Below are 26,881 nucleotides of genomic sequence, written 5' to 3' on the forward strand. Positions count from 1 at the left end.
TTGATCTTTGCTTCCTTCTCCATCAAAATAGCAGCTGGCAGTTTTAATTATGGACTGATTTTCACTTGCGAGGTGGGAGGATGGGAAACTGTAGATAGGTTGTCTTTTCTGCACTGTTCTGAATTTCCTTTGTATCGCTCTGCTCTGTGGATCACTACGAACAAGTTCTGAAGTATACATCAGAGGTTGTCACAATTTGACCCCAACCACTTGCTGTTTAAAAACATTCCTCATGTCACCTCTGATTCTTTTCCCAATCACTTTAAATCAGCGTCCTTTGGTTATTGACCCTTCCATCAAAGGGAAATTGTTCTCCTTTTCTATTCTGTCCAAACCCCTCATAGTTTTGAACACTTCTATCTGATCTCCTCTCAACCGTCCCATCCCTGCTATCCAAATCTTTTATGTAATTGAGTACCTGGTCCATGCTTGTGAATTATTTTTGCGCTCTCCCAAAGTGTGATACCGGAAATTGGACATAATACTCCAGGTGAGGACGAACCAGTGTTTTATAAAGATTCAATGTAACTCCCTTTCTTTTGTACTTTATTCCTCAATTTATAAAGCCCACATGTATAATGCATTATTAACTACTTTCCCAACCTGCCCTGCCACCTTCAACACTTTGTGACATACATCCCCATGTCCCTCTGCCCTCTACCCCTTTTCGAATTGCATTCTTTGTATACAGTATATAGGAGTCCCTCTGGCACTTTTTGGACACTGATGAAAGCCATAATCTGTTTGTGAATGTGAATGATGTTGATGAGGTAGTGGGGGGTTGTGGGAGGAGGAGATGGTACCATTGTGAAATACAGGAATGCCGCAAAGGCTCTAATGCGAAAACAGGAAATAATATGTATTGTATGTGTTGTAGAGTTGAAACAATTTGAGGTTGAAAGCCTGTGTTAAACGTTTTTCAGGAAATGGTTGTTCTTATCCTTAGGCTTTAGTGGCACTCTGGAGTGATACTTTTGGGGTTTGACCTTTTGAAATGGATTTTATTGCCTGGCTCAGGCTAGAGTGCTATCTCTAGCAATGCAGGGTTTTACTTCAAACTGGATTGATTGCTGGAGGAATTTGAAGAATGTGAGCAAAGATGTGCAAATGCACTCTTATTCTAAAAGACCAAATTGCTGCACTTCAAATGTACTGGACTGGGCTAGATTTTGACTTTGCACAATAGTCTGAGTTAGGTGATAACAAATCAGTAGCACATTTTACTTGGATTTAAATGAAAATAAAAATTGGGAGAGTTATAAAATGACCTGCCATTTTGCAATTAATAATTTTACGTGAATGTGCAAAGTCAAAATCTATCGCCGTAACTCCAGACATTTCTTCTACATTATTTGTGAATTGACGCTTGGCTTTCAAATAAAAAAATGTTGGATAGACTTTATGTGTGTGTTCCGGAAGAGTCATTAAGCTAGTTTTTGGTATCCCCATATAGAGGAGGAGAACATTGAAAGACTTATGACCGCGGGCTGGTTTGTTTGATCTCCTAGTGACTAGTCACATAACAGCATTGGTGGAGGGCTGGAATTGGGATGCTTGATACCAGCTCAGGGTGTGTCAGGGAACTGGAAAAAGAAAGGATCAGAAGGCAACTATAGACAGTTAACATTTCTAATAATATTATTAGTTTGCTTTTCCCCCCAAATCATTCTAGTTACATTTCCTTTCTCAAGTTTGACAGATTCATTTGATTAGCTCTTCAGGATTCTTTCCTTTCTGAAAGCTCACATTTAATACAGTGCTACTGTGGGTAAATTTCATTTCAGTTTAGTAGCTTTACTCTTAGACAGAGAAACATGTGGCATTGATCAATTGTTAACATGCCTCATTAATGTAATTGTAGTTACAAAATACTTCCAAGATTTGGCTCACTTTACCTCTGTTTCCTGTTTTGAAAGAAGATTAACATTTCTCACATTCCTCATTACAGAATAGCACAGGAACAATGTTGTTGGGTAAAGCTGGAGGAGATCCACTGTACAAATGGCATAAACATGGCCAGGGACAACCAAGCATGTGAGACACCTGGCGCCGTCACAGGCAAATGCAACGCTGTAAAGGTAATGCATATTTTTCTTTCCAAGTTCCAAGATGTACAATGAAGATTCTTGAACACAATGCTTTACCCAAAGGTACTGAACTTTATTCTCTGTCGTGTAGTCTGCGTGGAACAGGTAGGTTGAGATCAGTGAAATGCTGATGTCTAATGGCAGTTCATTAGCAAAGAGGATTTCAATTTCAGTCCCTTGCACCATCAGCAGTGACCCTCAGGAGGTCCTGGAAGAGGACGGAAGCATTCAGAAATGAGAGCAATTGGGAGGGTTCTCATGAACCTGCTTCCCTCATCAAGCCAGGTGTTAGAAATTGCAGGCTTGGCAAATGCTGCAGAGGAAGCCTTGGAGATTTGCTGCAGTGCATTCTGTAGATCGTACACAGTGCAATCACAGTATACAGGTGAAGGGAGCAATGAATACTTAAGTCAGTGGATGGATTGCTAATTATGTGGGTTGCTTTGTCCTCGATTGATTCTTGAGTGTGGTTGCATCTGCACCCACCCATGCAAATGGAGAGTATTTAATTCCTGTGTCATATTAATGCTGCAAAGATTGTGGAGTGCCATGAGGTGATTCACCACAAAGTACCCAACTTCTGACCTTCTCTAGTAGCCAAGACATTTTTGTGGCTGGACGAATTGAGTGTGAGTCAATGTTGAGCTGCAGGATGTTGATGCCGGGAAATTCAGTGACGGAATGTTGTGGAGTGGTGAGTGTTTTCTTTGGAGATGGTTATTACCTATGTGAGGGAATGTTGCTTGCCACTTATTAGACCAAGCCTGGAAGTTGTAGACATTTTCCTGGGTGTGTTACATCCAGAGCAGCAAAAGGACTCATGCATATTTCAGGTGAGAGCTATGTGAGCCTTTTTTTCTGCCTTTGCCTATATAGAGGTGGTTAATGTGGTCTTTTTATAATTATATAAAGGTCATAAGGGATTATGTAACGGCAGCACATTGACGCAGTGGGTTAGCCCTGTTGCCTCACGGTGCCGAGGTCCCAGGTTCGATCCCGGCTCTGGGTCACTGTCCATGTGGAGTTTGCACATTCTCCCCATGTTTGCGTGGGTTTCTCCCCCACAACCCAAAGATGTGCAGGCTCGGTGGATTGGCCACGCTAAATTGGAAAAAAATGGATTGGGTACTCTAAACTAAAAAAAAAGGATTATGTAAATATTTGGTGGGTTCATTTATTTAAACTAGGCACATGAGAACAGCTATACAAAGGTAGAAAGCTTGGAGACATAAACAGTAGAGCCATGTTCCCTGCACACAGGCCAGAGTGAAACTGAGACTGGATCACATGATACACTTTCCCTCAAGTGATGGTATGCAGCTATCCCTTAAAGGCATATTTTAACAGTTAATGTGTAAGGGGTGTGCCTGCATGACCACCATATTGGATGCTGCAAAGCCTAGCACAGTGGTTAGCACAGTAGCACAGTGGGTAGCACTGTTGTTTCACAGCTCCAGGGTTCTAGGTTCGATTAACACTGCAATGAAGTTCAATGCCCGGTTTGGGCACTGTCTGCGTCAAGTTGAACGTTCTCCCTGTAATTTGGACATTCTGAATTCTCCCTTTGTGTACCTGAACAGGCGCCGGAATATGGCAACTCGGGGCTTTTTATGCTAACTTCATTGCAGTGTTAATGTAAACCTACTTGTGACAATAAAGATTATTATCTGACAAATGGGAGGGCACCATCACATTTCTAGTCGACTGAATCTGGTGCTCAATCTTACAAAGACAGGGTGGTTCCTGAAAAGATCTCCCTCTCTCTCCAAGCAGTCTTTCCAAGAAATCTCTATTCAAGTATACAGCAAGTATCCTTGTGTTTGTTAAGTTAATTTCTAAGTGACTTTTAACCTGTTATGCTCTTTGCTTATTTGGAGATAGAGAATGTATAAGTTAGTAGCAAAAAGGGTCCTCTTACTTTAAGAATTGTTTAACTGTTAATTGAAAAGCTATTTCCTGTGCTGTTAATGTGTTTAATCCTACACTAATAATAAAGTTTGTTTTGATATAACATATTCTTATTCATCAGTGGAATCACTCCTGGAGTGAAGTATCATTTCCTCACAGATTTACAAACTGAAAAATCGTTATGGTCTTGTGTGGTTTCCAAATTGGGGCCTGGTTCAGGATCTTAACACTGCAGTTGTCCTCCCCCTTGTGTGAGGGTCTTCAGGCTTCATGAGGCTGGAAAACACCTCTTTGTCAGAGTCCCCCACTCTGCCCATCCAGCCTGGCCACTCATTGGGTCCCGCCAAAGAACCTCACAGTGACCACCAGTTCTTACCCTATGGATTTACATGCTCATCTCTCAGTGACTACATCACTGCAAGCTCAGCAAGCAGGACACCTGTCACACCAGCCGTCAGACACCTTTAACACCGTCCTCCCCGTGTGTGCGTGGGTTTCCTCCGGGTGCTCCGGTTTCCTCCCACAGTCCAAAGATGTGCGGGTGAGGTGGATTGGCCATGATAAATTGCCCTTAGTGTCCTAAAGAATAATGTTAATGGGGGGGGGGGTTGTTGGGTTAAGGGCATGGGGTGAATATGTGGGTTTGAATGGGGTGATCATTGCTCGGCACAACATCGAGGGCCGAAGGGCCTGTTCTGTGCTGTACTGTTCTAAATCTAAATCTAAACCTAAAGGCTCACAGACGGGACGAGCCGCTAAGGCCTGTGAGCGACTCCAACCACCGAGATGCCGATACTGAACCCCCCCCCAACCGGCGACCCTGCATGGTAATGGCGAACTGAGTGGTCCCCTCCCCCACATCCCCTTTGGAGGGGAGCTCATTAGGTTCTAATTTTCATACAGCTGTTTTAAATTACGCTGGCGTGACGTCAAGCCACCGACCAATGAATATTCATTAAGGGAAGAAGTCCCCGAGGTCGTGCTTGCTAATCATATTAGAACGTATTAAAATGAGGTTCTCGGCCTTCTGTGGTGTTTTTCTCATTACGCCACAGATGGTAGACCTATAAACCAGAAAATGCGATCACGCAGGCAAGAATTGTGCTTCATTTCTCGCCAAATTGGTGGCTGACGTGGGCTCTAAATCACCCTCATTCTCTCAGGTCTTGCTGCTTCCTCATCCACTTTAGAATGTTATCCTTTATTTAATTCCCTTTCCTTGATCTTCCGACCAGAATGTCTCACTTCACACCTCTGCATCAAATTTCAGCTGCCATGTTTCCACCCATTCCACCACCCAATCTTTGCTCTATTAAAGTTGATCATTTTGCTCCTCACAGTTCACATTACTTCCAAGTTGTATGTCATCTGAATTAAATTTTGCAAAACATCTTGCAACAAGATGGATGTTGTCACAGTACAATCAAACACAAACATGCAAAACACAGAATTGTTTGGGATATTGTTTGAGTTAATCAAAAATGCGTTGATAATCAAGGTTAGGGACTGTGGCTGAATAGAGGCTGACCAACAGTATTTCTAATTCCCTAATCTGTGCCTTGATCACTGCTAAACAAATTATTTGTTCAATTTCTTTGTTCAGCCATTATTATTTCCTTCCCTTTTTTCCTGAATGAATTTAGCAGTTGAACATGTGTCTATAAATATATATTGTCTTTCTCACTCCCTCCAATTCCTTTATTTTACAGAAATGTTGTCAGTGCTGCCTTCTTGGTAAAGGAGCGAAAGTGAATGGACTCAGTTGTGAAGCAAATCAAGCATTAGGGTACCAGTGTGGACAGGTCTACAGGGCATGTTGTGTAGGAGAACAAGAAGACATCAGTGTTCCACCCACAGGCAACAACACAGGAGAACATTCAATTGTAGATACGCAAAACCAGGGTACAGGTAAATTAAGAAAAAAAAACAATGGTCCTGGAGGACATAACAAAGATGAATGAAGATGCATAATGCCTTTATTTTAGCTGAATGTCAGAACGTCTTGTCTTCTACTAAGATGAATGCTATGATAACAAAGGTGAAGGGTTACAGTCTGCATGAAGCAATATTTGCCATTTGGCTTTGAATCTTTGCTGACAGCACCTCATCTTAGCTCAACTGGTAGCATTCTTGCCAATAGATTGTGCTTCAACCTGCTTCTGCGAAATTTTCAACGAGCAATGTTAAATTAATTCCTTATACAGGATCCAAATTCCTGGAGTGCAAGTACAATTAATCCTCCTAAGTGTTACAGATGTTCTACATTGTGGTAACTAAAGGCCCAACTATTGCAGATCTACCCGCATGCCATGACCTCATACTCATGACAATCCATGGAATCAGTCAGACCTCATATGCCAGATCAACCTCAGAAACTACTCATCATCTCAGTTGAAATGAAATGAAAATCGCTTATTGTCACAAGGAGGCTTCAAATGAAGTTACTGTGAAAAGTCCCGAGTCGCCACATTCCGGCGCCTGTTCGGGGAGGCTGGTACAGGAATTGAACCGTGCTGCCGGCCTGTCTTAGTCTGCTTTCAAAGCTAGCGATTTAGCCCTGTGCTAAACCAGCACAGTTTAGCACAGTTTAGTACAGTTCATGTACTAACATCAAATTATACTGAATGTTTTGACAAATTGGTAGTTTCAAGGGGACTACAACATTACGCTTACAGAAGATATAAGTACATCAATTCATCTGATAGATTTTGTGCAACACAATACCAGCTACAAGAAGAAACAGTGAAAGATTTTATACTACAGAAGCTGTAGAAAACCATTATCAAAGGATGGCTTGATTAAATACAGCATGCCCATGATCACATAAGACTACTTTGACCTTCTTATGACGAGCTAGGTCTCTCCCAGGGAGTCATTTTTAAAGGTAGGCGGGCGGCATGGTGGCGCCGTGGTGAGCAATGCTGTCTCACAGCACCGAGGACCAGGGTTCGACCCCGGCCCCGGGTCACTGTCCGTGTGGAGTTTGCACATTCTCCCCATGTCTGAATGGGTCTCACCCCCACAACCCAACCTGGGTTGAGCCTGCTGGATAGGTGGATTGGCTACACCAAATTGCCCCTCAATTAGAAAAGAAAGAATTGAGAACTTTAATTTTTTTTTTAATTTAAAGGTATGCAGGCCATCATACCAGAATCTTTCCAACTGATAGTCTTCAAAAACTTCATCACTCACAGATTGGCATGGTTCATACGAGAAGACTCACAGAAGATACAGACTATTGATTGAGTCTGAACAATTACGTTGAAATCATTGTCAAGAACTGCGATGCATTTCAAGAACATTTGGCAAGTCAGCACAACACACTATTAATTCCACCATAGGTTCCTAACCCATCCTCTAATATCACTTTTGCGCGCATAGCACTGACTTCTTTGTTATCATTAATTAATTCACTATGTACCTCATTATTCAACAATTGCATAATGCATCTGTTGGAACCAACAATTCTACGGACACGTGCTTGTAGGATTAGAATAGCGGTTTTAATATACTTACAACAGAGGCAGCCTGTTAGCCGTTGAACTTTCGGTGAACTGGCCGGCTGACCCTGTGGCACTGATCTTTATACAGCAGTTCCCGGGGGAGGAGTCCTGGGCGGAGCCAAGGGAGAAGCCCCATACAACTCTCGAGCATTCCCAGAGCTACTCCCCCTGGAGGTCAGGTAGTGCAACTGCACTTACAATATAGACACATATTTACAGATTATAATCCGGAGGGAATCACATTCACCACATTCACTCCCTGTGAAAACAATCGAGTCCAGCGGGGGTGGTGGCTCACAGAGTTAGTCTGTCCGGTGGACGAATTGTTCTTTTCGATCTGCGGAGCACCGGGGTTGCAGCCTCTTGCGGTGGCTGGGTGGGTGTTGAGAGCTGGGGTACGATGGCAGACTCTGGGGTGGGTCTCGTCCGAACTTTATACACCTCTGGCGCGACCGGAGACTGGGGGCGCTGGGGGAGGGCTGGTTCTGGCCCGTGGAACCGGTGGGGTGAGCTTGCGGAATCGGGGGCGCGAGGGGGCGGCAGCATAGGGAACGGGGTAAGGGGTTCCGCGGTGGGGGGGGCTAGATCCAGCGGGTGCCAGGTCCCGAAGGGATACTGTGTCCTGGCGACCATCCGGGAACTCCACGAATGCGTATTGGGGGTTGGAATGGAGGAGGTGCACGTTTTCAACAAGGGAGTCAGTTTAGTGCCCCCTGACGTGCTTCCTCAGGAGGACCGGGCCTGGTGTCCTCAGCCACGCCGGAAGTGAGACTCCCGTGGTAGTGCCCCTAGAAAAAATGAAGAGTCGCTCGTGAGGGGTTTGATTTGTAGCTGTACAGAGGAGGGATCTGATAGCGTGGAGCGCGTCTGGGAGGACTTCTTGCCATTGGGAGACTTGGAGTTTTCTAGACCGGAGGGTCAGCAGGACGGTCTTCCAGACCGTCGCGTTCTCCCTCTTCACCTGCCCGTTCCCCCTGGGGTTGTAGCTGGTAGTCCTGCTCGAGGCGATGCCCTTGTCGAGCAGGTCACTCATCTCGTCAGCTCGTCACTCATAAAGGATGCACCTCGGTCGCTGTGCACGTAGCTGGGAAAACCGAACAGGGTGAAGACACTATGCAGGGCCCTAATGACTGTGTGGGAGGTCATATCAGGGCATGGAATGGCAAAAGGGAATCGGGAGAACTCGCCGATGATGTTGAGGAAATAAATGTTCTTGTTAGTGGAGGGGAGTGGCCCTTTGAAATCAATCACAAGGCGTTCAAAGGCCTTGACCAGGTGGGCCCTGTCTGGTCTATAGAAGTGCGGTTTGCACTCCGCACAGATCGGGCAGTCCCTGGTGACCGCTTTTACCTCCTCGTTGGAGAAAGGCAGGTTTCGAGCTCTGATGTAATGGGCGAGCCGGGTGACCCCTGGATGGCAGAGGTCCACGTGGATGGCTTTCAGACGGCTGATCTGTGCGCTGGCGCATGTCTCGCGGGATCGGGCATCCGAGGGCTCGTTGAGCTTCCCCGGTCGATATTTAATATCGTAACTATAGGTGGAGAATTCGATCCTCCACCGAAGGATTTTATCATTTTTTATTTTGCCCCTTTGCGAGTTGTCAAACATAAAGGCAACCGATCGTTGGTCGGTGATGAGGGTGAACCTCCTACCTGCGAGGTAGTGCCTCCAGTGACGAACAGCCTCCACGATGGCTTGTGCTTCCTTCTCGACTGAGGAGTGTCGGAGTTCTGAAGCGGATAGGGTACGGGAGAAAAATGCAACTGGCCTCCCTGCCTGATTTAAAGTGGCTGCTAGAGCTACCTCTGAGGCGTCGCTCTCAACCTGAAAGGGAGTGGATTCATCCACCGCCCGCATGGCTGCTTTGGCGATGTCCTCCTTATTGCAGCTGAATGCCTGGCGCGCCTCAGCAGACAGGGAAAATCGTGTGGCCTTAAAGAGTGGGCGGGCTTTGTCCGCATATTGAGGGACCCACTGGGCGTAGTATGAAAAGAACCCCAAGCACCGTTTGAGGGCCTTGGGGCAATGAGGGAGGGGGAGTTCTAAGAGTGGGCGCATGCGGTCTGGGTCTGGGCCCAGGACACCGTTCTCCACGACGTAGCCGAGGATGGCCAGTCTGTTTGTGCGGAAAACGCATTTCTCCTTGTTATAAGTGAGATTTAATTTCTGCGCCGTTTGGAGAAAACGGTGGAGGTTGGCGTCGTGGTCCTGCTGGTCATAGCCACAGATGGTAACATTATCTAGATACAGAAACGTGGCCCGCAGCCCGTACTGGTCTACCATTCGGGCCATTGCTCGTTGGAACACCAAAACCCGTTAGTGACGCCGAAGGGAACCCGGAGGAAGTGGAAGAGGCGGCTATCGGCCTCGAACGCCGTGTAGTGGCGGTCCTCAGGGCGGATTGGGAGCTGGAGGTATGCAGACTTCAGATCCACCATGGAAAATAGCTGATATTGGGTGATCTGATTAACCATGTCTGCAATTCTGGGGAGGGGATACGCGTCTAGGAGCGTAAAGCGATTTATGGTCAGACTATAGTCGATGACCATGCAAAATTTTTCCCCGGTCTTGACGACCACCACCTGAGCTCTCCAGGGACTATTACTGGCCTCTATGATCCCCTCACTGAGCAGCCGTCGGACCTCCGATCGGAAAAAGACCCTATCCTGTAGGCTGTATCGCCTGCTGCGAGTAGCTACTGGCTTGCAATCTGGAGTGACTTTGGCGAAGAGAGGAGGGGGGGAGATGCGCAGCGTGGCTAGGCTGCAGATAGTGAGTGGGGGCAGGGGCCCTCTGAAGCTGAGGGTGAGGCTCTTGAGGTTGCACTGGAAATCCAGGCCTAATAAGAGTGGCGCGCAGAGGTCGGGCAGGACATAAAGTTTAAATTTAGAATAACTATCGCCTCGAATTGTGAGCGTAGCGACGGTACGTCCTTGGATTTGGACTGAGTGGGAGCCCATGAGTCGCACGTGCCGGCCGCATGGTGGGGGTTTGCCAAGATGGCGCCCCCCATGGATCGTACGTGGCGGGAGGGGGCGGAGTCGGGCGTAGGCCGCAGCGTTTCGGGCCCCGTGGGCCCGCTGGTGTTGGGAGCGATTTGTTCTCTCTGCAGGGGAGTTACAAACTGGCGCCCTTTTCGTGAGGCACACTCTGGCATAGTGGCCTTTCTTCCCGCAGCTGCTGCAGGTCGCGGATTAGGCTGGGCAGTGCTGCCGCGGGTGCTGGCTTTGGCCACAGAAATGGCAGGCTGGGGCAGCTGAATAGCTGGCTTTGGCAGCGTGGTAGCTGGGGGGCCGTGCAGCACAGGCCTGGGGGGACTGTTGGTCGGTGGTCCACGATGAGGTCGCGGGTTCTGCAGGAAACGACGTGAGGCTGCGAAAGGAAACTTCCATAGTGGTAGCAGCCTCCACAGTAGTGTCTAAGTCCTGGGCCCCCTTTTCTAGCAGCCTTTGGCGCACATAGTTAGACCTAAGGCCCGCTACGAAAACGTCCCGCACAGCAAGCTCCCTATGTTCAGCCGCGGTAACGGCTTGATAATTACAGTCATTGGAAAGATTGTTCAATTCTCTTACAAACTCGGCAAGCGTTTCTGTAGGCCGCTGATGGCGAGTCGTAAACACGTGGCGTGCATAAACCTCATTAATGGGCCTAACGTACATTTTGTCCAATATTGCCAGCGCTGCGGTGTAAGAACCGGCCGGATTTAGCTGTGTGGAGATTCTGTGGCTTACCCTCACGTGCAGTAGGCTGAGTTTTTGTTCCTCCGTTGTTTCGGCGGTGCTGGCTTCTGCCAGGTAGGCTTTAAAACATCTCAGCCAGTGGGAAAAAATTTCCTTAGCCTCTGCATCCTGTGGGTCGAGTTCTAGGCGTCCGGGCTTGAGGTCTGCTTCCATGATTTCTTCGACTGTTTCCTAAGTATATTAAATTGTTGGAACCAACAATTCTACGGACACGTGCTTGTAGGATTAGAATAGCGGTTTTAACAGAGCCAGCCTGTTAGCCGTTGAACTTTCGGTGAACTGGCCGGCTGACCCTGTGGCACTGATCTTTACACAGCAGCCCCCGGGGGAGGAGTTCTGGGCGGAGCCAAGGGAGAAGCCCCGTACAACTCTCGAGCATTCCCAGAGCTACTCCCCCTGGAGGTCAGGTCAACTGCACTTACAATATAGACACATGTATATACAGATTATAATCCGGTGTGAATCACATTCACCACAGCATCAAGCGCAACTGTTGTGCACACTCTGGCATGATCCACCGGCTGCATACTTTCTCGCTTGAGTGTGGTGTGGTGTGACCGGTGAATGCCGGGAGAGCCCTCTCGCAGGCTTCCCGGAAGACTTCACGCCTCGCGAGATTCACCCAAGTCCCATGAGGCATCGGAGTCAAGGGACACGACCAAATGGCACACGCTGAAGCTGGTTTTAAACCGACTTTGGTGAACTTACCCGGCATCGCGGATCCACCGGCCTCCCCACTGAGACCGCAGTCGGGCGCCATTCAGTATTGGCCCACACAAACACGGAGCAGGCGGAACGACACCTGGCGGTGTCTCCCGGACCATCGGAGACCCCTGGGTGGTGAGGAACAGTGCAGGATGGCCCCCGACTCTCCCCCTGGAACGTGGGCACCTTGGCACTGCCGAGCAGGCACCTTGACACTGCCAGTCAGGCACTGCCAGGGTGACTGGGTGGCACTGTCAAGCTAACCGGAGCACTGCCTGGCTGTCAGGGTGCCTGAGTGACAGGGTGGCACTGCTAAGGGTTGGGAAGTGAGGGGAGCCATTCCCATGAAAGGACGGGCTTGAAGGGTGGGGGTATTGAGGGCAGGTAAGTGTGTGCCTCTGGGAGGTTGGGGGGGGGTGATAGGTGTGGGTCCTGGAGGGGAGGGGGTGCTGTAAAGGGGCATGGGAGGGCCTGAAGAGAGGGCCCCCAGGGATCCCATAGCGGGGTGTCCTCACTTGTGGGGTAGTGCCCTTGTGCGTGGGGGGGGGGGGGGTGACATTTCCCATGGGTGGGGGTTGTGTGGGACCCACAAGCTCATTTAGATATCAAGGGACTGTTTCAAAATGGCGGCTCGATCTCTTGAGTTCAGTTACCCAGTGCTAAAATAAAGTGTGGTGAAAAACTCCCGAGGGCATAAAAAAATGACTAAGTGTCATTGGATAGCGGCGGGAAACTTCCTGAAAAACCCACCAGAAATTAACTTTTTGGGAGAATCGCACCCTGTCAGTGCTACTTTCAGTTTATTCCGGGTGTGTAGTGAGATCATCATGGATAACAAAAAGCAATTTATTGGTGAGCCATTTCAGGATGTGTGTGGAATATCAGACTACTTTTTCTCCTTGTTAGATCTAACAGCCTAGCTGAATGAGTGACTTGCACAGTTAAATCCCTCATTCTCAAATGTTGACAGCAAGCAAGATTGAGACATTGCAATGTTATATCAAACAGTGACACTTTTAAATGCAAACTATTTCATCCCTGGGGTGACTCATGCTTGGCAGACAAAAGCATATCAATTTAATTAACTGTACCCATTCTACTATCTCAGAAGCTGGAGAGCAACATTTAAAACTACAAGAGAAGATGAGCAACATACACTCTCTAAATACAGGTGCAGACTTAGCAAGTTTATAACTGGGATAACAAGTTCACATCCAGGATCCCATAGAAGGTACATGGTAACCAGCCGAGGTGTAATTGTTCAAAACCAATGTCCTGCGAAATCATTACACACAAAGACGCAATGGTGAGGCATTAACAACGACAAATCAGATCCATTTCAGTTTCTCAACCACCATACAATCTTATTGCCTCTGGGGCAAGATCTCAAATGCAACCAGGAACAATATCCAGGAATGGCAATCCCACAGATCACTGTGAGCAATTAAAGAAACTTCCAGACAAGGGGCGGGATTTTCCGACCCCCGCCGGGTCGGAGAATCACCCAGGGCTGGCGTCAATCCTGCCCCCACCGTGTCCTGAATTCTCCGCCCCCCCGAGATTCGGCGGGGGGGGGGAATCGTGCTGCACCGGTCGGCGGGCCCCCCGCGGCGATTCTCCAGCCTGTGATGGGCCGAAGTCCTGCCGCTGACAGGCCTCTCACGCCGGCGTGGATTAAACCACCTACCTGACTGGCGGTGCGGGCGGACTCCGGGGTCCTGGCGGGGTCGCGAGGCGATCTGACCCCAAGGGGTGCCCCCGCGGTGGCCTGACCCATGATCGGGGCCCACCGATTGGAGGGTGGGCCTGTGCCGTGGGGCACTCTTTTTCTTCCGCTTTCACCATGGTCTTCATCATGGCGGAGGCGGAAGAGACCCCCTCCGCTGCGCATGCACCGGTATGACGTCAGCAGCCGCTGACGCTCCGGTGCATGCGCGGAATTATGCCGGCCGACTAAGTCCTTTCGGCCCCGCCAAAGGCCATTCACGCCAGCTAGCAGAGTGGGAACCACTCCGGCGCGGGCCTAGCCCCTCAATGTGAGGGCTTGGCCTCTAAAGGTGTGGAGACTTCCGCACCTTTGGGGCGGCCTGACGCCGGAGTGGTTCACGCCACTCCAACACCCCGGGACCCCCCGCCCTGCCGGGTAGGGGAGAATCCCGGCCACGGTTACTATTACAAGATCTGGATGTACCAGCATATTACCCTTATGCTTTAGAGACTCATAGATTCATCAGTCCAGTACATTTGTGTAATGCTAACTCAGTATGGATATGTATTGAAAATAGTTGTATATCTTTGGAAGGGGCAGAGTGACTTGTAAAAGGGGGATGTTGTAATATGCACTTGAGGGATATCAGCATGACAGCATGAGAAGGGAAGTGTGTCAAGTGATCCAGTCTTAGTTTCACTTTTGCTTTGAGTGGGTACAGACACACACACCTCTGATCAAGCTTTATACCTATGTATTAATCCACAACGTGTTTACCCAAACCCTTTTGTGCGATTGGTGCCTTGCATCTTATAGAACAAATAAGATCAAGTACTTATGACATTATAAGAACATGACACTGCCTATATACTTACATTTCATTCCCAAGAGATACAATCCCTGGCAGGTTGCGCACCTTCAAATGACTGATATTGGGTTTTATTGTTTTGGTGGGGTGCTGTATCTAGTGGAGTTTTGAAGAATGCGAGGTGATCTTATTGAAACATACAAGATTCTAAGATGACTTGACATGGTGGATGCTGCGAAGATGTTTCCCCTTCTGGGAAGAGATTAGAATGAGGAGATGGTTTAAAAATAAGGGATTTCCCATTTAAGGTGGAGATAAGGAGAATTTTTCTGTCTCAGAGGATTGTGATTCTAGGGTATGCTCTTCCCCAGACAGCAGTGGAGGCAGTGTCATTGAGGCAGAGTTAAATCTCTTGATTGACAAGGAATCAAAGGCTATTGCGGGTACGAAGGAGTTGGAGCCATAATCAGATCAGCCATAATCTTATTGAATGGCGGAGCAGGCTCAAGGGGCTGGATGACATACTCCTGCTCCTATTTTATGTTCCTGTGATGTCAAATCATTTATCTAACAGTCAGTTTCTATGATGCAGACACACAAAGAAGGAGCTGGAGTAAGCCATTCAGACCCTCAAGCCTGCTCTGCCACTTAATAACATCACAGTTGACCTAATGGTAACCTCAAATCTGCATTCCTCCTATTCCCAATAACCTATTACGCCATTTGCTTACCAAGATTCTATCCACCTTTGTCTTAAAAATATTCGAAGATTCTGCTTCCACTGCCTTTTTAGGAAGATAGTTCCAAAGATTCACGACACTCTGAGTGACCCCTAGTTCTACATTCTCCCACAAGAAGAAACATCCATTCCGCGTCCACCCTGTGCCCCCCCCCCCCCCCCCCCCCCCCCGGCTCTTATATGTTTCAATCAAGTTGCCTCTTACTCTTCTAAACTCCAGCGAATACAAACCTAGCCTTTCTAAACTTTCCTCAGAAGAGCCTGGTTTAGCACAGTGGGCTAAGATAGCTAGCTTGTAATGCAGAACAAGACCAGCAGCGCGGGTTCAATTCCTGTTCCAGCTTTGCCGAACAGGCGCCGGAATGTGGCAACTAGGTGCTTTTCACTGTAACTTCATTGAAGCCTACTTGTGACAATAAGCAATTATTATAGGGGCTGGTTTAGCACACTGGGCTAAATAGCTGGTTTTTAAAGCAAACCAAGGCAGGCCAGCAGCACAGTTCAATTCCCGTACCAGCCTCCCCGAACAGGCGCCGAAATGTGGAGACTAGGAGCTTTTCACAGTAACTTCATTGAAGCCTACTTGTGACAATAAGCGATTTTCATTTCATTTCATTTCAAGACATCCCACCCATTCGAAGCATTTGTCTGGTAGTCCCTCTCTGAAATGCTTCCAATGCATTTACATCGGGCGTGATTCTCCCAGAAGGGGACAAAGTCGCCTTGTGAGTGCATTCAGCCATACTGCGAGTGCCAGGAAACATATGGCTATTCAACGTAAGAGGCCTGAACGGTTAGCGCGCAGCCGAGGCCGCAGATAGCCCTGCTTGCCGGAACTCCCCATTGTAGCGATAGATCGGCCCACGCTGGGCAAACCCGGCCCAATTGCGCACACACCAAAAATGCCAGGTTGGCACCTTGGCAGTGCCAACCTAGCAGTACCCAGACCAGCAAGCAGCACCACCTGGGCACCTTGGCAGTACCAGGCTGTCACCCAGGTGGCAGTGCCAAGGTGCCAGGTTGGCACTACCAGGGTACTTTGCAGTCCTAGTGCACGACGCTGCTCAAAGGGCATGCAGCTGGGGGCCTCCCACGAGTGCCGTTCCATCTGGTCACCGTTTGTGAGGATCAGTGCTGAATGGTACTTGCCCGAGGTCACTGAGGTGAAGGGTTGAATCCCAAAGCCTCAGGTACCTCAGGAATCTGCACATTACTGTAAGGCTTACTGCCTCGCTCTAATATGCTAAACATATTAAAATATTAAAATGATCCCACACATTGTTGAATCTCGCGAGGTATTGTGAGCCGGGTAGATACCAGGAGCGGGTCTTCCGGCTTTCAACAGCCACGCTGTACCGCAGCGAGATACTTTTCAGGTGCAGCGTGCCGATGGATCGCGTCCATCATTCCTTAAATAAGGTGATCAAAACTATATGCACAGTATTCCAAATATGATCTCACTAATTCCCTGTACAACTGAAGCATAACCTCTCTACTTTTGTAATCAATTCCCTTCACAATAAGCGATAACATTTTATTAACTTCCCTAATTATTTACTGTATCTACATTCATGTGATTCACGCTGTTGGACACCCGCTTGGACACCCAGATCCCTCTGCAATTCTCTCACCATTTAGATAGCTTCTTTTTTATTCTTCCTGTCAAAATGGACAATTTCACATTTCCCCACATTATATCCATTTGCCAGATCTTTAATTCATGTAACCTATCTATATTCCTTAGCCTCCTTATGACATCTTCGCAACTTACGTTTCAACATTTCTTTGTGTCTTCAGCAAATTTGGCGACTATCCCTAAAATCCAAATCATAAATTTGAACAGGTGAGGCCCCAGCACTGATCCCTATGGCACACCACTCATACATTTTGCCAACCTGAAAAATACCCATTTATGCCTACACTTTGCTTCCTGTTGGCCAGCCAATTGTCCAAGCCAATATGTTACCCTCTATAACACAAGCTATTATTTTCTGCAATAACCTTTGATATGGCACTTTATCAAATACCTTCTCAAAATCTAAATATAGTACATCCACCCGTTCCACGAATGGAACCCCCTCGAATCTAAGGAGATTTGGAAAATTAAAACCAATGCATTAACTATCTCATTGGATACTTCCTTTAAGACCCAAAGATGAAATCCATCAGGACCTTGTCTCTTGTCAGCCTGCAGCACCAACACAGTACCACTTCTTTGATGACTGTAATTTTCCTGAGTTTTCCTGTCTCATTCATTCCCTGGTTAATATCGGCTTCTGGGATGTTACTTGTATCCTCTATAGTGAAGACTGAAGCTAAACATCTGTTCTATTCATCTGCCATCTCCTTGGGTTCCATTATAATTTCCCCAGACTCACTTTCTATAGGACCAATGCTCACCTTGTTAACTCTTTCCTGGTTGAATATTCATAAAATCTTTTACTATCTGTTTTTTATTTCTGGCTAGATTTCTCTCATACTCTATTTTTCCATTCTTTATTAATCTGTTAGTCATCCTTTGCTGTTCCTTATATTCTGTCCAATCTTCTGAACAGCCCTCTGTCTTTGCACAATTATATGCCTTTTCTGTAATTTTGATACTATATTTAACATTTCTGGTAAACCATGGATGGTCGGTCTGTCCCCTGGACTTTGACCTCACTCTTTGAATGTATCTACTCTCTGCATTCTGAAATATTCCCTTAAATGTTTGCCACCACTTCTCTACTGACTTATCCCTTAACCTAATTTGCCAATTCAGCTTTCATGCTCACATAATTGCGTTTATTTAAGTTTAAAATCACAGGCTGGAACTATCCGGCTGTTCATGCCGGCAGGATTTTTCAGCCCCACCAACGGCGCACCCAACCATGGGTTTCCCGATGGTGAGGGGTGCATTCAACGAGAAACCATGTTGTCAATGGCGGGACTAGAAGACCCCGCCACCAGACAACGGTTGGCTGCCTCCAGCCACCACTAAACACGTAGTGAGTTGCGTGGTAAATCCAACCCATAGTCTCAGACCCACTCCTCTCTCTTTCCAATTGAATATAAAATGTAATCATATTATGGTCGCTGCTACCTACGGGCACCTTAACTATGAGATCATTAATTACTCTCTCCTCGTTGCACAATACCAGGTCTTGTATCACTTGCTCTCTAGTTGGCTCCAGAACACAGTGTCCGAAGGAATTATTCTGAAGAGGTTCAATGAACTCCTCATCTAGGCTACCTTTGCCCATCTGACTGCTCCAGTTTATATGTAAATGAGAATGCTCCATGAATAGCACCGTGCCTTTCTGACAAGCTCCAATTATTTTTTCCTCTGTCTTTCGATATGGTTACTATTAGAGGCCTGTACACAACTGCACAAGTGACTTCTTGCCTTTACTATTTCACATCTCCAAGCAAACTTTTTTCACAGCCTGATTTCCTGAGCTTAGGTCACCATTTTGTACTGTGCTAATACCATGATTAACTAACAGAGCCATCCCACCTTTTCCTCAGTTCCTGTCCTTCCTAAACCATAAGACCATAAGACACAGGAGGAGAATTAGGCCACTCAGCCTATCGAGGCTGCTTCGCCATTCAATCATGATATGATTCTCATTCCCATTCTCCTGCCTTTTCCCCATAACCCCATATCCCCTTATTCATCAACATCCTGCACACTCCGATATCAGGTCCCAATCTCAGTAATGGCTATTGAATCATACTTAATTATTTCGGTGTGCTGTTTGATGCCAGAACCAAAAAAAGCAACATTTATTTTCTTTTGGCCAGGGTAAACTTTCCTCTTCCTTTTCAATTTGCTCTCTCCTCTTCTCTTTTATTAAGGTCTCCTTTCACCTTCTCCAGCCAAGGGGGCAGGCACGCATCCCACTTCATCTTTTCAAATTGGTAGCGGTGGATATATGAAAATAGCCCAAGGCTAAATTTCACAGCCTCCCAATTGAAATTCCCAGACAGAAGGAGTCTTGCTGTCTGTGCATTCTCTTTAAGTGATGGTTACTTAATAAAAACATGTGCATATTAAAATAATTGTTGCCAGTGGGCTTTTCTTGACATTGGGAAGTCTGATGTACAATGATATACAGGAGAATCTTTGGAAGTAAGCTTTTATAGCGTTTGAAAAATAGACTCAAAAATGCCAGCAGCATAAATATCAGAAGTCACTTTCAAGCACTTTCGGTGGCAGCTATGCTGTGAGTGGTCGCACATTTGGTGGCTCCCGCTCATGACTCTTCAACGGTTAACAGGTGGCTGTGAGGAGGAAAAAAGACACAGGAGTGCTGGTAGAAGAGAGTGACCCACTGGTGCATGGAGCTGAGGACCAGAAGCGGTCGCAAAAGAGGGGAACAGATTGCAAAAGCTGGTGCTGCGTCTGTGACACATGTGGAGATGGTGGAGAGTCAGGGAGCGGCCCTGCGGCTCAGTGGTTAACCGTGCAGCTGGTGGGCTCCCTGAACGGGAAGTTCACCCAGCAGCGTAAAGAGAATCTGGAGGACCTGAACAGGGTGATGGACCCGATTAAGGCGGTGATCGACTGCGTGGAGACGAGGCTGGAGGCCCAGGGTTAGGCATTCCAGAAGATGGAGGAGGTGGCGGGGAACACGAGGAGCAGCTTGTCCTGATGGCAGCAGAGATGGGGTTGATGCGGGATCAGCAGAGGTGGCTCCAGGAGAAAGGAAAACCGGTCCCGCAGGCAGAACATAAGGATCGTGGGCCTACCAGAGGGAAGCGAGGGGGCAGACGCCAGCGCGTATGTGGGGAAGGTGCTGGAGAAGCTGTTGGGAGAGAGCATTTGCATGATCTCTGGAAGTGGATCGAGCATAAGGGCGCTAATGAGGAAGCCCCAGGGGAACAAGCTGCCGAGGACGATAATCGTTTCCTGGACAAGGGGCGGATCTTCAGGTGGGCCAGGCAGACGAGGCGCTGCACCTGGGAGGGCAATGAACTTCGGGTATACCAGGACCTGGGTGCAGAGCTGGCCAAGATGAGAGCGAGCTTCAATAAGGCCGAGAAGGGGGTGAAGTTCAGATGCTGTACCTGGCACGTTTGTGGGTGGCCTATGAAAGCCAGGAACTATACTTCGGGACGTTGGAGGAGGCGATGGAGTTTATCAGACATAATGGACTGGCAGGGGAAGGAGGACTTGAACTTTGGTGGAGAGGCTTTCGTGCTGTGTTTAATCTGTGTTTGGGGCCTTTGTTTTGTTTCAGGTTTGTTTCTGGTCTTTGTTGGAAGGTGGGGGGTTGTTCTCTTCCATTGGGATTGGGTGGGGTTGTTTGTGTTGGCATTAACGGGTTAAAAGGGGTAGGATGCTAGGCATTTTGGGCAGGGGCTGCCAGGCTAGCTAGACGGGCTAGTTCACAGTAGTGCAGTGGTAGGTGAGCGAGGAGGGGGGGGGGGGGGGGGGGGGGGGGTAGAGATTATTGTTTGGGAGATGGCGGGGGGGAGGGAAAACAGACTGCTGACAGGGGTCAGGCTTCTAAAAGGTAATAGGAGGAGGATTGATGACGGTGGGCGCCCGGGGAGGTGTGGGACGCGGGCAGCCCCAAGAGGGGCTATGGTTGATCGACAGGGTGGGGGGGGGGGGGGGGGGAAGAGGAGGTAGGGTGCCCCCTGACCAGGCTGATCACATACAATGTGCAAGGGTTGAATGGGTCGGTCAAGAGGGCCCATGTGTTCACACATTTAAAAAGATTGAAGGCGGTTGTGGACATGCCACAGGAGACTTACCTGAGGGTGATGGACCAGACTTGTCTGAGGGTGGGATGTGTGGGGCAGGTATTTCACTCGGGATTGGATTCTGGAATGATGGGGTTGCCGATTTTGATCGATGGGCAGGTGGCGTTTGAGGTGGGAAGCATAGTGCCGGACTCTGGGGGAGGTATGGTATGATGGGTGGGAGGCTGGAGGGGTTGCCGGTGCTGTTACAGGCCAGGGTTTAGAGAACCCCGAAGTCTATCATGGAGTTCACCTAACCCACAACTTTGAATAGATTTTGGTTATGGGGAGCACAAGGGCCCATTCTACAGGTGTGATGCAACAGAGAACTAAAGTACTTTTAAAAAAAACAATGTTTATTCCATGAATCCAGTTAACATTTTATAAACACGCAATAAACATCTTAGCAACTATAAACTCCAATAAAAATGTTTTTGTATTTTAGCTTGAGTTTTCTTTACTCCCAAATGACTTCCCACTGGTACCTCATGTGCTACTCGCACCTACCGGCAATACCACTTGATGAAATTCTGCCCAGTTTTCATCCACCTGCATTTGTAAAGGTTTCCATTTTCTCATCAAGACATAATTTTTACGATAATAATATTCTGGTATAAATTCAGATTCCTCCTCCGTGTATGCGTTCGGATACATCCGTTTTGTTTCTATATCTTTCTGTTGTAACTCAGCCAATTTTCCTGAACTAAAAATATCCGCCTCATCCTCCAGTTGTTCTTGGGCTTTTCCAACCAACTGATCAAAAATCGTTTCTGATAATTGAACTTCAATTTTATCTTCACTCTTTGATTTCTCCCCTTGTCTTAACCTGTGACTTTGCGACCTTGTTACTACACAATCCGGAAAAATCCCAGGATATTAGTCCTTCAACAGTTGTCTGATTTTCCAATGGCTTATCAACCACAGTAGGCATCACTCCCACCTGCGATCCATTACCCAAGATAGTTTATCTATTACTCCTGGTACCACTTCACCACTCTTCAGTGGACTTTTCAACTTTACCTTATATAATGGAACACTACTCTTCTCACCCTGAATTCCACATAGTACCACCTTTTCTGGCAATATTCTTCCCAAACTACATAACTCCTAATCTCTTACCATTAAAGATTGACTAGCTCCCGTATCTCTTAAAATTGTGACTTCATTACCTGCTCCTTCTGGTACACGTGAGTAAACTTTACCCACATAAGTAAATTCTTTAAAGAAATCTGGCACCTTCTTATCAATTATCTCTTGATCAGGCTGTACCATCTTTTTGCACCTCCATCGCTTCACTTGGGCTTTCCTTTACCACTTAACAAACCCCACTGTCTTATCCTGCTTTACCACATCAGCCTTTCCCGTGCTTTTCTTCAACCACCAACACTGTGACTTTACAGGCCTAGTTTATTACAGTAAAAACATTTGAAACTTTTCATTTCTCTTCCACCCTCCTGGATTTATTTTTTAATCTGAGGTACACTCTCCTTATTATTTCCCATCATCCCATCAGATCTCCTTTACCTCTACTACTTCACCTCCTCATACGTCCCAGATACCTCCTCTGGTAGTGAGGCAAACACTTCACTAGCCCTACCTACCAGCTTTGTTCGAATCAGTAATACCCACATGTCCAGTGGCCATTTCATTTATTTAGCCACCTTCTCAAATGAAATGAAAAAGGCTTCTACCTCCTTCTCATCAAACCTTGGCAATGCTTGGACATATTTAAATAGATCCCCACCATGCCTTTGACTATAATGCTCTTTCTCTTTATCCTCATCACTCTCCTCCAACTGTACCTTTCCCTTTACATCCGCCAATTTTAACGGTCATGTTTCATGGCTATTTTCTGAAGTTCAAACTCTCTCTCTTTTTCTCTTTCCTCTCTCTCTTTTTCTTTTTGTTCTGCTAGGGCTATTCTTTCTTTGTTTCTTTCTTCTCGCTCCTTTTCGTTTTCCCTGATCTGTATCTCCCTTTCTCCCTCTTTTTCTCTTTCCTCGCTCTCTTTTGTTTCCTTCTGCTTGGGCTATTTTTTCTTTGTTTCTTTCTTCTCTCTCTCCTTTTCTTTTTCCCTGATCTGTATCTCCCTTTCTCTCTCTTTTTCTCTCATTTCGTATTCAAGCTGCTTTAATTCTTTTCATGTTCAAGTTGCTTGATTTGTAACTGAATTTTTGCCATTTCTAGTGAGTCTGACTGTATCTCAGGCAATCTTAAATGCTCAGCTAGCGCTGTAAGCACCTCTTCTTTTTGTGTGCTGTCAGATAACGCTAACTGCAATGTTTTTGCCAAATCAAAAAGCCTTTTCTTAGTCTCTGTTCGTAAGGTACTGTGTGTGACCTTCTCCACCCTGCAAAAATGTCCAAGCATCTGAAAAAGCCATTGTCTACAACACACTCCCTACTTAAACTGATATACCATACCTGAAAAGCAACCACAAAAATGCTCACCCCTCACTGTCTTTAAGTTCACTAAGCCAATCCAATCATGAAAGGTAGACTTTTATCGCTCGAGCCCCCAATTTATTACGGGCCAGGGTTTAGAGAACCCCAAAGTGCATCATGGAGTTCACCTGACCCATAACTTTGAATAGATTTTGGTTATGGGAGCACAAGGGCCCACTCTACAGGTGTGATGCAACAGAGATCTAAAGTACTTTTAAAACAAAACAATGTTTATTCTATGAATCCAGTTAACATTTTATAAACACACAGTAAACATCTCAGCAATTATCAACTCAAATACTCCCCCCAAAGAATACAGTACTCTATTAAGTAACCCTTAATCTTTCCTCGCAACATCCATAAGACAAATACCCTCTTTAACAAAGGCAGCAGATTTAAATTCTCTACTGAGAGCAGTTATCACTTTTAAATTAGCAAGTGATCTCAAGACATTCTTTTCATGCAGTGAGAGGTCAAAATTACACCTTGTTTGGCTGGATGATCCAACCGGGGTGGGGGGCTAAGGCGGTTTCTAGAGAGGTTGGAGTTCCCGAAGGTGGATGAGGAGTTGGTGGAAGGCCTGGGAGCCCCAATTGGGCTGGCGGAAATAGCAGAGGGGCTGGAGGCGATGCAATCGAGCAAGGCCCCGAATCCGGATGTGAACCCGGTGGAATTTTACAAGACGCTCTCAGGGATATTGGGACTGTTGCAGCTAAGGGCGTTTAATGAGGCAAGGGAGCTGGGACTACTCCCCCCGGCGTTGTCACAGGCTTTGATCTCCCTCACTTTAAAGCGGGATATAGACCCGGAACAATGTGGGTCATATAGGCCGATTTCCCTGCTAAATGTAGATGCCAAATTATTGGTCAAGATCTTGGCCTCGAGGATAGAGGATTGTGTGCCAGGGGTGATAGGGCAGGACCAGATGGGGTTCGTAAAGGGGAGGCATCTTGCGGCCAACTTCAGGATGTTACTTAATGTGATCATGATGCCTCCAGAGGGGCGAGAGGGAGAGATGGTGGTTGCCATGGATGCCTTTGATCGAGTGGAGTGGGAATATCTGTGTGAGGTCCTGGGGAGGTTTAGGTTTGGGCAGGGATTTGTGGCTGTTATATCAGGCACCCGTGGCGAGCGTGCGGATGAATCGGATGACTTCAGACTATTTTAGGCTGCACCAGGGGACGAGGCAGGGATGCCCACTTTCCTCACTGCTGTTTTTTCAATAATAATCTTTATTGTCACAAGTCGGCTTACATTAACACTGCAGTAACGTTATTGTGAAAAGCCCCTAGTCGCCACATTCCGGTGCCTGGTTGGTGTACTGAGGGAGAATTCTGAATGCCCAATTCAGCTAACAGCACGTATTTTGGGACTTGTGGGTGGAAACCGGAGCACCCGGAGGAAACCCACGCAGGCACGGGGAGAATGTGCAGACTCCACACAGACAGTGACCCAAGCCAGGAATCGAACCTGTGACTCTGGAGCTGTGAAGTAACAGTACTTCTGTGCTGCTGATGCCCTGGCTATAGAGCCGTTAGCAATGGCGCTGAGAACGTCGGGGGTCTGGCAGGGGATAGTACAGGGGTGGTGGAGCACAGGGTCTTGCTATATGCAGCTGATTTATTTCTATATATTTCAGACCCCCTGGGGGGGGGGGGGGGGGATTGGAGGGATTATGAGGATATTAGAGGAATTCGGTCGGATTTCGGGGTATAAATTGAATATGGGCAAGAGTGAGGTCTTTGCGATTCAGGTGAGGGGACAGGAGAAGAGATTGGGGGAGATTCCGTTCAAGGTGGTGATGGGGGGGGGGAGCTTTCGGTATTTGAGTATCCAGGTGGCACAGGAATGGGAGCAGCTGCACAAGCTGAATTTGGGTCGGTTGATGGAACAGATCACTTGCGAACCATGTCCATATGTTTTGGGTATGTCCGAGGCTGAGGGTTTTCTGGCAGTGGTTTGCTGAAGTCATGTCACAAGTATTAAAGATGAGGGTGGTGTCGAGTCCAGAGGTGCTGATCTTTGGCATGTCGGAAGATCTGGGAGCCCAGGGAGTGAGAGAGGCCGATGTCCTGGCCTTTGCCTCCCTGGTGACCCCGAGACGAATCTTACTAGTTTGGTGGGACTCGGAACCTTGAAGTCTGGGGTATGGGATAGCGAGGGGGGGGGGGGGGGGGGGGCAAGGCTGTTTACAGGGGGGAAGTTTTTGGCAGGCCGGATCGGTGTGCAGCCGCCGCCATGTTGCATGGCGTGCCCGTGCACAGCGCAGCCACAGACCTGGCAATTCTCTGGCCGTATCCGCAGGTATACAGAGGGTAGTGGGTGCCTGGAACTCGCTGCTGGAGGAGGTGGTGGAAGCAGGGACGATAGTGACATTTAAGGGGCATCTTGACAAATACATGAATAGGATGGGAATAGAGGGATACGGACTCAGGAAATATTTTAGTTTAGATGGGCAGCATGGTCGGCACAGGCTTGGAGGGCCGAAGGGCCTGTTCCTGTGCTGTACTTTTCTTTGTTCTTTTTTTGTTGACGCTGCACGGCTGCTAGCTCCCCATCAGGCAGAGGATCGGTGCAGCTTTTACGCCGTTGTTTCTGGCGTAAAATTCCACTGTTCCCACGCCGGCGTCAGCACTTAGTCTTCAAATCGGAGTATCCAGCCCCAGGTATCTACTGGGATGAGTGATCAGACTGCACACGAGGGAACTGTAGATAGACAATGTCAAAACCCTGTGAACTTTATTCTTTTTTTTCAAAGTATATCCTCCTACTGCCCATCTCTACAGAGACCACTATCTGTTTATCCTTGTGCCTGTATGTGTTGGGGTATTTTAAAAGTGAGAGATAGTTATACTTCCAGATTCAAATTTTTGTTCTTGCAACCTGTGTGAAAAAATGACTTCTGTATTGTAATAAATCAATCATTCTGAGTTTATTGAAAAAAGCCTGATTAAAGTTTCTTTTATTCTGGGTCTAAAGATAGTGAAGGTAGATAATTGGCCATTTCGGTGAGTAAATTAAACTTTCAAACTAATGGTGCAACCTGTGGACTAATGGGGCTAAATAAACGGTGCAAAACTGTGGAAAAAAAGGCCAACAAATGCCCACATCTTCAAATGAAAGTAATTATCTCTTTGGTCTTTTGTTGCATAAGTTTAATCAATTATCTCACAATCCGCACAGTGTTTTATCTACTGTTTTAGATTAATACGCTTATAACTAAAAAACAGCAAACCTTGTTCATATATTTCTTTTATACATTTTAATTAGACCATAAAACATAGGGGCAGTAGAAGTCCATTCAGCCCATCGAGTCTGCTCCGCCATTCAATGAGATCATGACTGGCCTGATATGATAATCCTCAACATCACTTTCCCGCTATATCTCCATATCCTTGACTCCCTTGCTGATTAAAAATCTGACTATCTCAGCTTTGAACATACTTAATGACTTAGCCTCTACAGAGGGAAAGAATTCCACAGATTCACGGCCCTCTGAGGGAAGAAAT

General features: G+C 47.1%; 1 protein-coding gene across 1 annotated transcript in view; it reads left to right on the forward strand.

The window, feature by feature from the left end:
* The window catches only part of fbln1 (fibulin 1), a 231,426-nt gene that overhangs the window by 25,001 nt on the left and 179,544 nt on the right, over positions 1–26,881 (forward strand). The window contains 2 exon segments of the mRNA XM_038780632.1: positions 1,949–2,078; positions 5,705–5,903. Coding sequence (XP_038636560.1) covers positions 1,949–2,078; positions 5,705–5,903 — 329 coding nt within the window.

The sequence above is a fragment of the Scyliorhinus canicula genome, chromosome 20 (genome assembly GCF_902713615.1).
Source record: "Scyliorhinus canicula chromosome 20, sScyCan1.1, whole genome shotgun sequence".
NCBI classification, from domain to species: Eukaryota; Metazoa; Chordata; class Chondrichthyes; order Carcharhiniformes; family Scyliorhinidae; genus Scyliorhinus; species Scyliorhinus canicula.